This window comes from Aristolochia californica, unplaced genomic scaffold (genome assembly GCF_029961685.1).
Source record: "Aristolochia californica isolate CCGP_79_NKW_82.1479 unplaced genomic scaffold, dmAriCali1.0.hap1 SCAF_1, whole genome shotgun sequence".
In the NCBI taxonomy this organism is placed as follows: domain Eukaryota; kingdom Viridiplantae; phylum Streptophyta; class Magnoliopsida; order Piperales; family Aristolochiaceae; genus Aristolochia; species Aristolochia californica.
Window position 1 is genome coordinate 49,475,533 of NW_027181770.1, and position 11,512 is coordinate 49,487,044.

General features: G+C 37.7%; 1 protein-coding gene across 1 annotated transcript; it reads left to right on the forward strand.

Moving 5' to 3' along the window:
* Positions 1-3,354: 3,354 nt before the first annotated feature.
* On the forward strand, positions 3,355-4,651 carry LOC137959508 (F-box protein At2g02240-like). The gene is made up of 3 exons (XM_068806868.1): positions 3,355-3,709; positions 3,802-3,923; positions 4,039-4,651. The coding sequence occupies exons 1-3, from the start codon at positions 3,446-3,448 to the stop codon at positions 4,508-4,510; spliced, it is 858 nt and encodes a 285-aa protein (XP_068662969.1). The 5' UTR covers positions 3,355-3,445; the 3' UTR covers positions 4,511-4,651.
* Positions 4,652-11,512: the final 6,861 nt, after the last annotated feature.

The following is an 11,512-nucleotide window of genomic DNA, read 5'->3' on the forward strand; positions in this document are numbered from 1 at the left end:
AGTAGGTCAATAAGGCAGTAATATGACTTGGGATGTCTCAATGAAATTATTTTTGAATTCACAATATGTTGTTGTGCCTAGATATTTTTTTGGCCCGTGGTTGCCCTCATTGAATAAATGCATATGTATGAGTGAGATGTAAAAGGTAAATTAATGTTGGTTGTGAGTATGTTGGAAAGTTAAATTTAAGTGGCCTTATGTAGTATACTAGGCAGCACCACAACTATGATTTTATGAATTTATATGATTTATTAGTCTGATAATGATTGTCACAAATGAATTAATGTCCTATTGAGTTTTGAAATGAAGAGTTTGGATTGAATTCCCTATGATGAAGGATGACTATGAAATAATTATGGGATGTGTAGTAGAGATGAAGTGAATATCACGAAGTAAGAATCTTTATCTTTGATGAAGTACTTGCGATTTTTAAACATATTGGAGTTAGATTCCATAATTCTGAACATTTCATGACCATATTTATAACTTTAGATAAGTGTATTGTCTTGAAAACATTACAAAAAGGATTATCATTTGAGAATTAGGTCATGCCGAACCTTTGTGCACAATGTTTATCTCTTATTTCCATAAGTAATGTGGATTAATCTATTTTAATGCATAAAAATTCATTGTTATGCCACTTAGGTTGAAGATGAGGTGCTTAAGTCCACTCACTCATATGTTGCAAAGAGAAAATTTTCTACATCCAAGATTTTCCCTTTAAAGATCCTCCTTTAATAATGTTGAGAAATGAGAGAAATGGAAGTTTAATAGTGAATAAAAAATGTTAAGTGCTCCATTTAACCTTAAGGACACAATCCTAGAAAGAAAGAAGAAAAATATTCACAAAGCTCATTGATAGGTTTAATAGTTAGTAGGAAAAGATGACTGATGAAATGAGATGGAACCAAAACTTTGAAATTAACTATTCATTTGAAGTTTGTAGATAAGAAAAAATGACAATTAAGGAAGAATCCCCATAAGGAGTTTGAGTGAGTGGATTGAAAAGATGAAGATGAAAATGAAGATGAATATGAAAAGTAAATGTTGAAGGCAGCAAAAAGGAGATAAATCTCAGAAAATAGAGTTATATGTCATAAAAGGAAGGGAGGCGTAGAATTGAGGAGGATGAAGCAACAATGAGATGATATTGCCCATAAGAAGGTGATATACCCTACATAAAGGATGGTGAAGGTGCACCCTTAGAAAGCTGAAAATAAACCTCTTGGAAACCATCAAGCTACAATTGATAAGTGTGGATCCATTGTTAGCCAACTCTACAAGAAGAATTCCCCCCTTGTATCCCCCAGCCAGCCTTAGCAATTGACATCCGGCATAGTTTGCTTATATCATTTTCTGATGTTTGTGAAATTTGAGGTAATTTTTAGTCTCATGATCCGTCAAAAGTCGGTTGTTAATTTTGATGAATTTTTCTCTTTAAATGAGTGTACGACTCAAAACATAAGAAGAGAAAAATCTAATTGTTTGATGGGTGTGAATAGGTTCTAAACTAAATTTGTGCTATAGCATTTCAAATGTGAAAGTGTGGAAAGAATGAACAATGAAGAAAATGAAAACCAAGAGTGTGTGAAGTCCTTACGAAGAAAACCACATGAAAGCCAAGGTTAAGATACTAATGATGAAAGCCCGCAAAAGGATGAAGTAGCATTAGGAAAGCTCCTCCCCAACATCAAGATCAAAGAAAAGACTCCCAAGATGTCAATAGGTCTCAAAATTGAGTAAATGACCTACTTTATAATATGTGGCTAAAAAATAAGCTTCTTTAAGTATTTAAGAAAATAAAAATGTATTTTCTAGGGGTTGGTACCAAAGTTCAAAAAAAATTAATCATTTCAAAAGTTTTTCTAAGTGTTTGAAACTCAAAACCAACCTTCTAGAGACCTTTTAATTGTTTAAGCAGAAAATTGGTTTAGAGAACTACATGTTCTGACACCTCTTAATCGATTATGACCAAAGAAGCTTTAAGCACATTCAAGAACTCTAAAATTTCAAAAAAAATATCTTACTATTTGAGGTCTTATTAATTGATTAAGAGTTATCCAACATTTTTTATAATATTCTCCAACATTCTAAAAATGGTTCTCTTTTTTTTATTAATATCCAACATTCTAGTAATGGCTAGGAAGTGTTTTTGAGTCTATAAATAGTAGTCCCAACCCATTTGAGAGATGACTAAGTAAAAGGAAATAGAAATTTAAAAGGAATACCTCTTTAATTTGGTGCCTAAATTGTTGTATTATACTCAAACTTTAAGTTAGGAGTCATTCTCCCAAGCATTCCTTCATTTTCAAACCATCCTTGGAGATTCAGTTAAGTTTGAAAAGCTCTCTCTCATTATTCCTTCCAAAAGCTAAGTACTCTTGTGCTTTTATTTTATATGTTGAATGTCTTACATTGAATCCATGCTAGAATCGTTCTTCTCTTGGTCGTTAAATCAACCATCATTCTACCAATTCGCTCTTAGATTGGATTTGCAAATTTAATCTTGAGGTTTCAAATCCATTATGTTTGCATATCTTAGAGCTTCTATCATAATTTGGGAAGTCATATTAGGTTGAACATAAATTATATTTGTTCTCTATTGTTGTATTAAGCCGATCTAAGAGGCGATTAGTGTTCAAAGCAAGTATTCCTAACTATTTAAATCAGGCAGGCCTTTAAAGAAAGTCATCACAACAAATTGTAAAGCTTTCGTGCCAGACATTGTGGAGAAAAATGGGTATATGCTAGCCTGGTTGGGTTGTAGAAAATCTCTTTATGCGTCCATGTTTTCGAATTCTAATGTGTTGTCGGAAAGAGTTGATTGGTGTGTATATTGATGTAACTTGGTTTGTATAGTCAAGAGAAGTTGAGGAAGGCTTTTGTAGCCCTTTATGTAATTTAGTCTTTGTGACTCCAAAGTTATACTTGTCGCGATTGGTTTACAGAGTCAATGAGTCAAGTCCAAATTAGAGCACTTAGGGAGTGGATTAACGACCTATGATAGGGTTTCAAACCATTATAAAAAAAATTTGTACACTTGTATGAAATTTATGTGTTAATTAATTTTTTCCAATTTGATTATGATAAGTACTCGATTTAATTGTGGAGATAAAAGTGAAGGGAGCACGATCACTAGGAAAGAAGCATGTATGAAAGCCATTTATAAAGTGAAATTGATTTTTTTGTCTTTCTTGTCTTCCTACCACACCATAAATATGCTAATCAAAAAGTACCGTAAAGAGTATGAAGACCGGAACGGTCGAAAACGAAGACAGCAAAGCGTGAAAGATTTTCCCTGTAGGCGTTTTCGTCATTTGCTCATGACCGCTTCCTCGTGGATCAGTCGTTACTCCAAATGCCCCCTGCTATATTATCCTCTGTAACCCGTTTTCTTTTCATCGACTGTCTCCCAGTATCTAATTTGACTTGAAAATTGATCGAAATGGAAGGTCCAGAGTTCAGTTCTCTGCCGGAGGGTTGTATTTCGTATGTGATCTCTCTCACTTCCCCGAGAGATGCCTGTAGATCGTCCGCCGTTTCCTCCGTTTTTCAAGAGGCGTCAGATTCAGATTTTGTGTGGGAGAGATTTCTCCCCCGAGATTACTCTGATATTCTCTCCAGGGCGGTTACTCTGCTAGAGTATTCATCAAAAAAGGGGCTATACTTTATCCTTTGCAATTCCATTCTCATCGACGATGGTAAAAAGGTATTGTGTTGTTTAATGGAGTTAATTTGGGTCAAGATCTGGGTATTACTTATTTCTCAACCACGCTGCTGTTTCTGAATCTTCTATGGCAGAGCTTTTGGTTGCAGAAGTTGACCGGGAAAAAATGTTATATGCTGTCTGCGGGTGAACTTAGGATTGTATGGGCAGGAAGCACGCCTGATTATTGGGATTGGGTTGATTCAACTGAATCAAGGTTCATCCCCTTCTCTATGCAGTCGTCGTTAAGCGATTTCACGAAACCCCAAAAGAAATTCGTAAAAATTTGAGGCTTGTGCTGCGTTTCAGTGATCTCATACTCTCTTTTACAGGTTCCCGCAGGTGGCGGAGCTCTTCAGCGTCTGTTGGCTGGAAATCACCGGCAAGTTCAACAGCCGTTTTCTGTCTCCCAGGACCCACTACGTAGCTTATCTTATCCTAAAATTCCGTGGCCACAACTATGGACTCGATCTGGCACCTGTGGAGCTGAAGGTTAAACTGGGAGATCATCTATCGGTTCACCAGGCTCGTCTTCGATATCCTTTGTCTCCAAGGCGTCGATCTCCTGGTCCATTAAGACGACTTTTACTGTGGCACACTGAGGAGAACCTGGAGAGAGTCCCGCGGGTAAGGGGAGATGAATGGATGGAGCTAGAATTGGGGCGGTTCTACAATGCAGATGGGAACGACGGCTATGTGGAGTTCAGCTTGTTGGACGGAAGTACTCACTGGAAAAGGGGACTGATAATCGAAGGCGTTGAGATTAGACCGAGCCAGGAGGCCGAGGTCCCAGTCACTCGGTAGTTAAAACCTACACCTTAGATTAGGTTTTGTTTGAAAATGATAATTTGAGAAAAGTTAAATCTTGCGTGTTCACATAGTATTGGATTAATTGGGGTAAATGATCCCTACAAGCTTGTTCACATGTCTCTTAACAGCCTAAACATTAAGGTAGTAGATTAGCAATATAAATGGTTGACTTATTGTTAATTTTTTAATTAATTGAGATGAGAAAGATATTGCCAAAGTGATTGGCAGTGCAACGGCCATAGGACTCTTGCTCAATGGCCTGAGCAATGATGTCGTTGATCAGGTTTCATCCTATAAAATGCAATTCCTCTCATTCTGATTGCTCATCTAAGCACCTGTGCTTAATTGGCAGCAGCATCATCTACTATGAAGATGATGAAATTAGAAGCGAGAGAAATGAGAAACCAAATTAGGCAGAATTGTTACCCTTTTTAGATGAATTAAAAATTTCTCTTTGGAGAAAAGCTCAAGAGAGCAATGAACTTAGTGTGCAATTAAAAACGAGATTAAAGCCTAGACATATGAGAGTTCCTTAAAATTAGAAGAGAGAGAGAGACAGAAAATGATAAATTCAATACTAAATATGCAGAGAAATAAGCCCATGGGAAATCGAGAGAGGAATATGAAAAATGCCCGCTAAAAGACCCTAGAGCTAAAAGAAAAGAATGAGCTCTTAAAGTCTCAAAAATTATTGGCTGAGAGAAAAGCCCGCCCTCAAGTTATCGCATGGCTTAGAGCAAATGACTCTAAATAAGCTCATGCTCTAAGAAAAACTTGTCTACTAGAAAGATAAAACAAGAAAAAGGACTATTAAGACTTTTCATGAAGCAAGTTTGGAGAATCAAGAATAGCCAAAACTTGACTTAAATTAAAAAATCAGAGAGACAAAAACAGATTTGAGTATTTCTTTGGATAACAAGACAAAGTTGATTTGCACAAAAGTAACAAATGGAGGATTATTAGGAAATTAATTTGACTCGTAGACAGTCACTCAAGGTTACCTTTACTGGATGTATTATAAGAATTCCAAAGTATCTGTCCGATTAATAAAAGTGGATGTTTGAAAATTTAAGACTAAATTAACCACTAATAGCACAAGGTAGATGGTATCTAGAATCCAACAGAGACTTGTTAAGCTCTCTAGACACTCCAAAACACAAGATGCAAAACCCTTTTCTGAATTATGAGTTTTTGTTTGAGGCTATTAGAAGCACTAGTTTATATAGTAATTTACATGAATATCAAATTATGAAGTCTTAATTACATAATTCATGTCCCACAATCTATTTAGGTGATTTCTTTGTAGTATATAGCTTGGCTCGAAGAATCAACTTCTTACTATGAAGATTGTTAGAAGAGTGGGCTCAAGACCACACGTCCAAGAAAAGTGTTACAAAAATAGGCTCAAGCCCACACATCTAAGAGGTGACAAATGGGTAAATAAGAAGACTTCTCATAAATATGGTATGAAGTTGTAAATACTTACCTTTTTTATCTCCTTTTTTATAATGTTATAGCCCTAAAAGGACATTGTAAAAACTATAAATAGAGGCATTCGCTAAGAGGTAGAGCATTCAAGCTCTCTCCTCCTTTTTCCCAAATTCGTCCAAGCTCCCATCCTTAGTAGGAGTTCTGCCTCTTTTCCTTCATCCAAGCTCTCTCACTTGATGATTGATCTCTTCTCTCTCTCTTCTCCTTCTTCTTCTTAGTTTCATTGAAGTTCTTATTGTTGATTTTCAGAAAGGGAAAGAAACCCATATGGAAAAAACAGGAGGAAGAAGGGTGATGGACTTGATTGATCATAACCCTCCCCCTGAAACCCTATTTATAGATTTATGAAACTACTGTATTACAATAATACCCTTGAACTTAGGGTTTAGATTTTAGGGTTTTAACCCTGGCACTTTGACTTAATTACATCAATGTCATCTCTATGAGATGACCCTTTATTTACCATCCTACCATCTTGTATATGGGCCTATGGGCCTTCTCCTTGATATGTGGGCCTTGAGCCCGTCTTCTATTTCTCTTGGATGTATGGGTCTTCCTTCGTATTATGGGTTTGGGCTTATCTTCTAATACACTTGGATATGTGAGCTTTCCTTGGTCGTGTAGGTTTGGGCCCTATCTTCCAACACTCCCCTTCAAACTGGGGGTGAGAGAATAACATGAACTCTCAGCTTGCTACAAATGATGTATAAAATATTTTTTGTATAATATGCTTTCATCTTCCAACACTCCCCCTCATGTCAGTGCTCTCGTTCATGAGGCCCAGCTGGTATAATATCAGTGACAGTAAATCACTCTTAGCCGCTAAAACAGTTCTCTAAAGTGTCCCTAAAGTGTCCACCTCCACTACTGTGTCCCTCCACAGGACAAAGACTCTCAAGTGGTAGAGTAATATATGATATTAATGGGGAAAAGTAACATAAATATAATAATAAGTTCCTCCGTCATGGACTTCCAACCACAAAAATTTGATAATTTTTACGAGGATGAAGTTTCGCCGTCATGGACTCTCAACCACATAATTTTGATATTTTTTGACAAGGATGAAGTTCCTCCGTCATGGGCTCCCAACTACAAATAATTTTGATATTTTTGACAGGGATGAAGTTCATCTATCACGGACTTTCAACCACAAAAATTTGATTATTTTTTACGGGGAAGAAGTTCCTCCGTCATGGACTCCCAACCACAAATATATTTTAACGGGGATGAAGTTCCTCCGACATGGACTCCCAACCACAAATAATTTTGATATTTTTGACGAAGATGAATTTCCTCCGTCATAAACTCCCAACAAAAAAAATTTGATATTTTTTTACAGGGATAAATAAATAATGGTATGATAATGTGCTAACTAAGGAATAATATGTCAATTCTTCAAAAATAATAATCCAGCCAGACAAAAAATTTACCGAGTCATGCCGAAATCTTGGGCACGTAAGTCCGGGTTGATCCAAACCAAGTTGGTCCGAGTCGACTCGGTCTGCTGGTGCTAAAACAGTGGTCGGCTGGGAACTCGGGCACTGCGCTGACTTGACTCGGGCTAGTCCAGGTTGCTCGGCATGCGCTGGGTTAACTCGGCGCCGATTAAATTTCCTTAGGAAATCTAAATTTTCCTACAGTATCTTCTTCCTCCCCTATTCTCGGCGGAAACTGAGCTTCGGCTCTTCGGGAGGAAACTTTCCCCGCGAGAGTTCGGATCTCTCAGGCGACGCCATGTTCATCCTCTCTAAACGGCAACCCATAGCAGCAGTAGTCGTTTTGTCTCAGCGCCGACGGACTCTCGGCGTAAACCGTCCAGAAACGGCAACTGGCATACTTCGGCGTCATCGTTCTCCCATGGAAACCACGCAGCACACGTTTTTTTTTCTCGGGAGCAGAGTCGTCTTCTCCTGCGACGGTGGGTCGTCTTCCCCGTCAACCGAACAGAGACAGCAACAATACATCTTCTTCTTCCTCCCCGACCAAGCACTGCGGAAACAGAGCCGTTGTGATCGCAATGCCTTCGAGAAAAGCATATCAGACAGGAAAATATACGAAACGGTGGAGTACGTCAAGATTCGGTCTTCAGACTCTTTTCTTCAAAAGAAGCTTTGCCCTCAACTCAGCCGCGTCGACGTCACCAAAGCAATTCTCCGGGATCCAGTACCCCGTCTGCGGATACCTCATCCAGTAGCACTTATGCGACGTCTCTGACTCGGTCTTCATCCCTGCTACTGCTGACACTGATGGCTTAAGAGCTATTTCTGTCTCGCCTGCTGCAGAAGACAAGCATCTCCGACTGCGAGCAGATAAGTGAACAGTCACAAAGAAAACGTCGGGGATCGTCCGAGCCTTCGACATTGATGACCAAGTAAGCAAAAAAGAAGGATTCTTGAGAAAACTGATCAGCTTTTGACGACCTTCACGTAAACCCATACGGAGACTACAGGAGTAAGAAGGGTTATGGACTTGATTGATCCTAACCGTCCCCCTCAAGCCCTATTTATAGATTTATGAAACTACTGTAATACAATAATACCCTTAAACTTAGGGTTTAGATTTTAGGGTTTTAACCCTGGAACTTTAACTTAATTACATCAATGTCATCTCTATGTGATGACCCTTTATTTACCTTCCTGCCATCTTGTGTAGCGCCTATGGGCCTTTTCCTTGATTTGTGGGCCTTGAGCCCGTCTTCTATTTCACTTGGATGCATGGGTCTTCCTTGGTCTTATGGGTTTGGACCCATCTTCTAATACACTTGGATATGTGAGTTTTCCTTGGTCATGTGAGTTTGGGCCCTGTCTTCCAACACCTATCATGGGATCCTAAATTCTACAAAGATCAAGTGACCTTGGGTGCCCAAATTTGTTTGAGTCCCACAGTCTCAAGGTTTGAAGATAAATTTAGGTTTCCCTTGCAAATTTGAATATGCTTAAACTTATTCAGCTTTGATCTTCTAGCTAAAAACTCAAATACATAATATTTGTCTATGAGGGCAACTAGATTTTCTATTTTCTCTAGTTTCATGGACACTAGCCTCTAGTTCCAAATTTCTCACATAATTTTATAATCTTATTTTAAGAGTGACTTTTCATAAAGATAATTCTTCTAATGCATAGGATAAGTCATGGGCTTTTCTAACAACTATAAAATTTTGGGTTTCTAGTAATTTGTTTTCTTTTTCAAGTTCTACAATCCTAGAGAAAACATTTTCATTTTATTTTCTCAACTCAAGAATACTTGAAGAATAGACTTTAAGCTTCTGACATTCTAAGATGAGCCTATGTTTTCTTCTCTAAGATTTTCTAGCTTTGAGGAAAAATCATCTTTCAATAAATTAATTTTCTTTTCTAACTTAGAATGTTATCTCCTCTCTTCTTATTCTTTACGATAACACTAACTCATCATCTAGTAGAATCTGATTTTCTTCTAGCATAAATTCTTCGTTTATCTTATTTTTGTAAGTTCTTCTTCTCAGCAATAATCTTCAATATCATTTTGCTTTGGGTCTTTACTTGGCAACTTGATTCAATATTTTTTTAACTTGAGCAATTGTCGTAGACCTCGTAATGTTCATGCTGGAAGGATTATGGCTAGGGGTGGCATCGAGCCGAGCAGAGTCCAAACCTGCCTATGTTCGAGCCGAGCCTGATTTAAATATTTCGAACTCGAGCTCGAGCCAAGCTTAGCCTAGAGCCTAAAATTGTGATCAAGCTCGAGCCCAATAATTTTAACCGAGTTTGAGCCGAGGTCGAGCTTCAACATTCATTTAAAACTTTTCAAAAATTACATGTCTCGAGTTCGAGCTCCAACATACATTTAAAACTTTTCAAAAAATGCATGTCAAAGAAATTGTATATAAAATTATACATACATTTTACTTAAAATTGGGCATGACCTCTACATAAAATTGGGCATGACCTCTACATAAAATTGGGCACGACCTCTACTTAAAATTGAGCATAAGGGTAGCATCGAATCCAACTGAGTCTGAACCTTCCTATCTTTGAGCCGGGCTTGATTTAAAGATTTAAAACATCGTAAATGCCCAACTTGTTTTAGAAGATGGACAAGATCTTATAAGTGACCAATTTGGTGAGAATGTCTACAACTTACCCTTGTGAGGAGATATGATTAAGAGATAATATGCTTGCTTGAAATTTCTCTCGTATAAAATGGCAATTTACCTTAATGTGCTTTGTTCTCTCATGGAAGACCGGATTTGAGGTGATATGTATTGCCGCCTGATTATCACAATGTAGATCCATAAGGGCTTCTTTATAGAATCTTAGTTCAGTGAGAAGGGATCTGATCCATAGAAGCTCGCTAATTGTGTGTGTCATGGCCCTGTATTCTGCTTCTGCAGTAGACCTTGTAACTACATTATGCTCCTTGCTTCTCCATGTAACCAAGTTCCCTCTAATTATTATACAATATCCTGAGGTAGATTTTCTATCATCTGGGAATCTAGCCCAGTTTGCATTTGAGAACCCTTCTATGTTGAAGTGACCATGGTTCTTAAAAAGAAGCCCTCTTCCTGGAGTTCCTTTCCAAATAACGCAATATTCTTTTTAGAGCTTGCCAGTGAGTAAGTTGTGGTTTGTGCATGTATTGACTCACCACACTTAGTGCATATGATATATCTGACCCTGTTACACAAAGATAAATGAGTTTTCCCACAAGTCTTTTATATCTTTGGATATCCACATCTTCTCTAGTGCCTGCAAATATTTTTTTATTGGAATCCATAGGGGTTTCTACTGGTCTACACCCCATCATTCCTATCTCCACTAGTAGATCAAGGACATACTTCCTTTGAGATAGTATAATCCCATGTTTGAACAGTAGTACATCAATACCCAGAAAGTATTTAAGTAGTCCAAGATCTTTTGTCTTGAATTCTTCACATAATTTTTCCTTGGTTTCCTGAATGCCTTCGGGATCACTACCAGTTAAGACAATATCATCAACATATACGGCCAAAATCACTTTGCCTGTAAGTGTTGCTTTAAGAAATACGGAGTGATCTATGGAACATTTGTGAACTCTGGCCCGTATGAGTGCTTGTCTGAATTTATCAAACCATTCATAAGGAGACTGTTTCAGACCATAAAGAGATATCTTCAATTGACATACCGACTCCCCCTCAATGATAAATTCAGGTGGTTGTTGCATATAAATTTCTTTCTTTATATCCCCATTGAGAAAAATATTTTTCACATCAAGCTAATAGACCGGCCAGGAAGAATTAGTAGCAAGAGATAATAAAATACGTATTGAGTTCATTTTGGCCACCGGAGGGAATGTTTCCTCATAATCGATCCCATAACGTTGCGTATATCCTTTATCAATGAGGCGGGCCTTAAGGCGAGCAATTGACCTATCCGGATTGTGTTTAATACTAAAGATGCACTTATAGTTGATAGGTTTTTTATCTGATGGAAGAGAAACCAAAGCCCATATCTGATTCTCATAGAGTGTTTGCATTTCTTCGTCTATTGC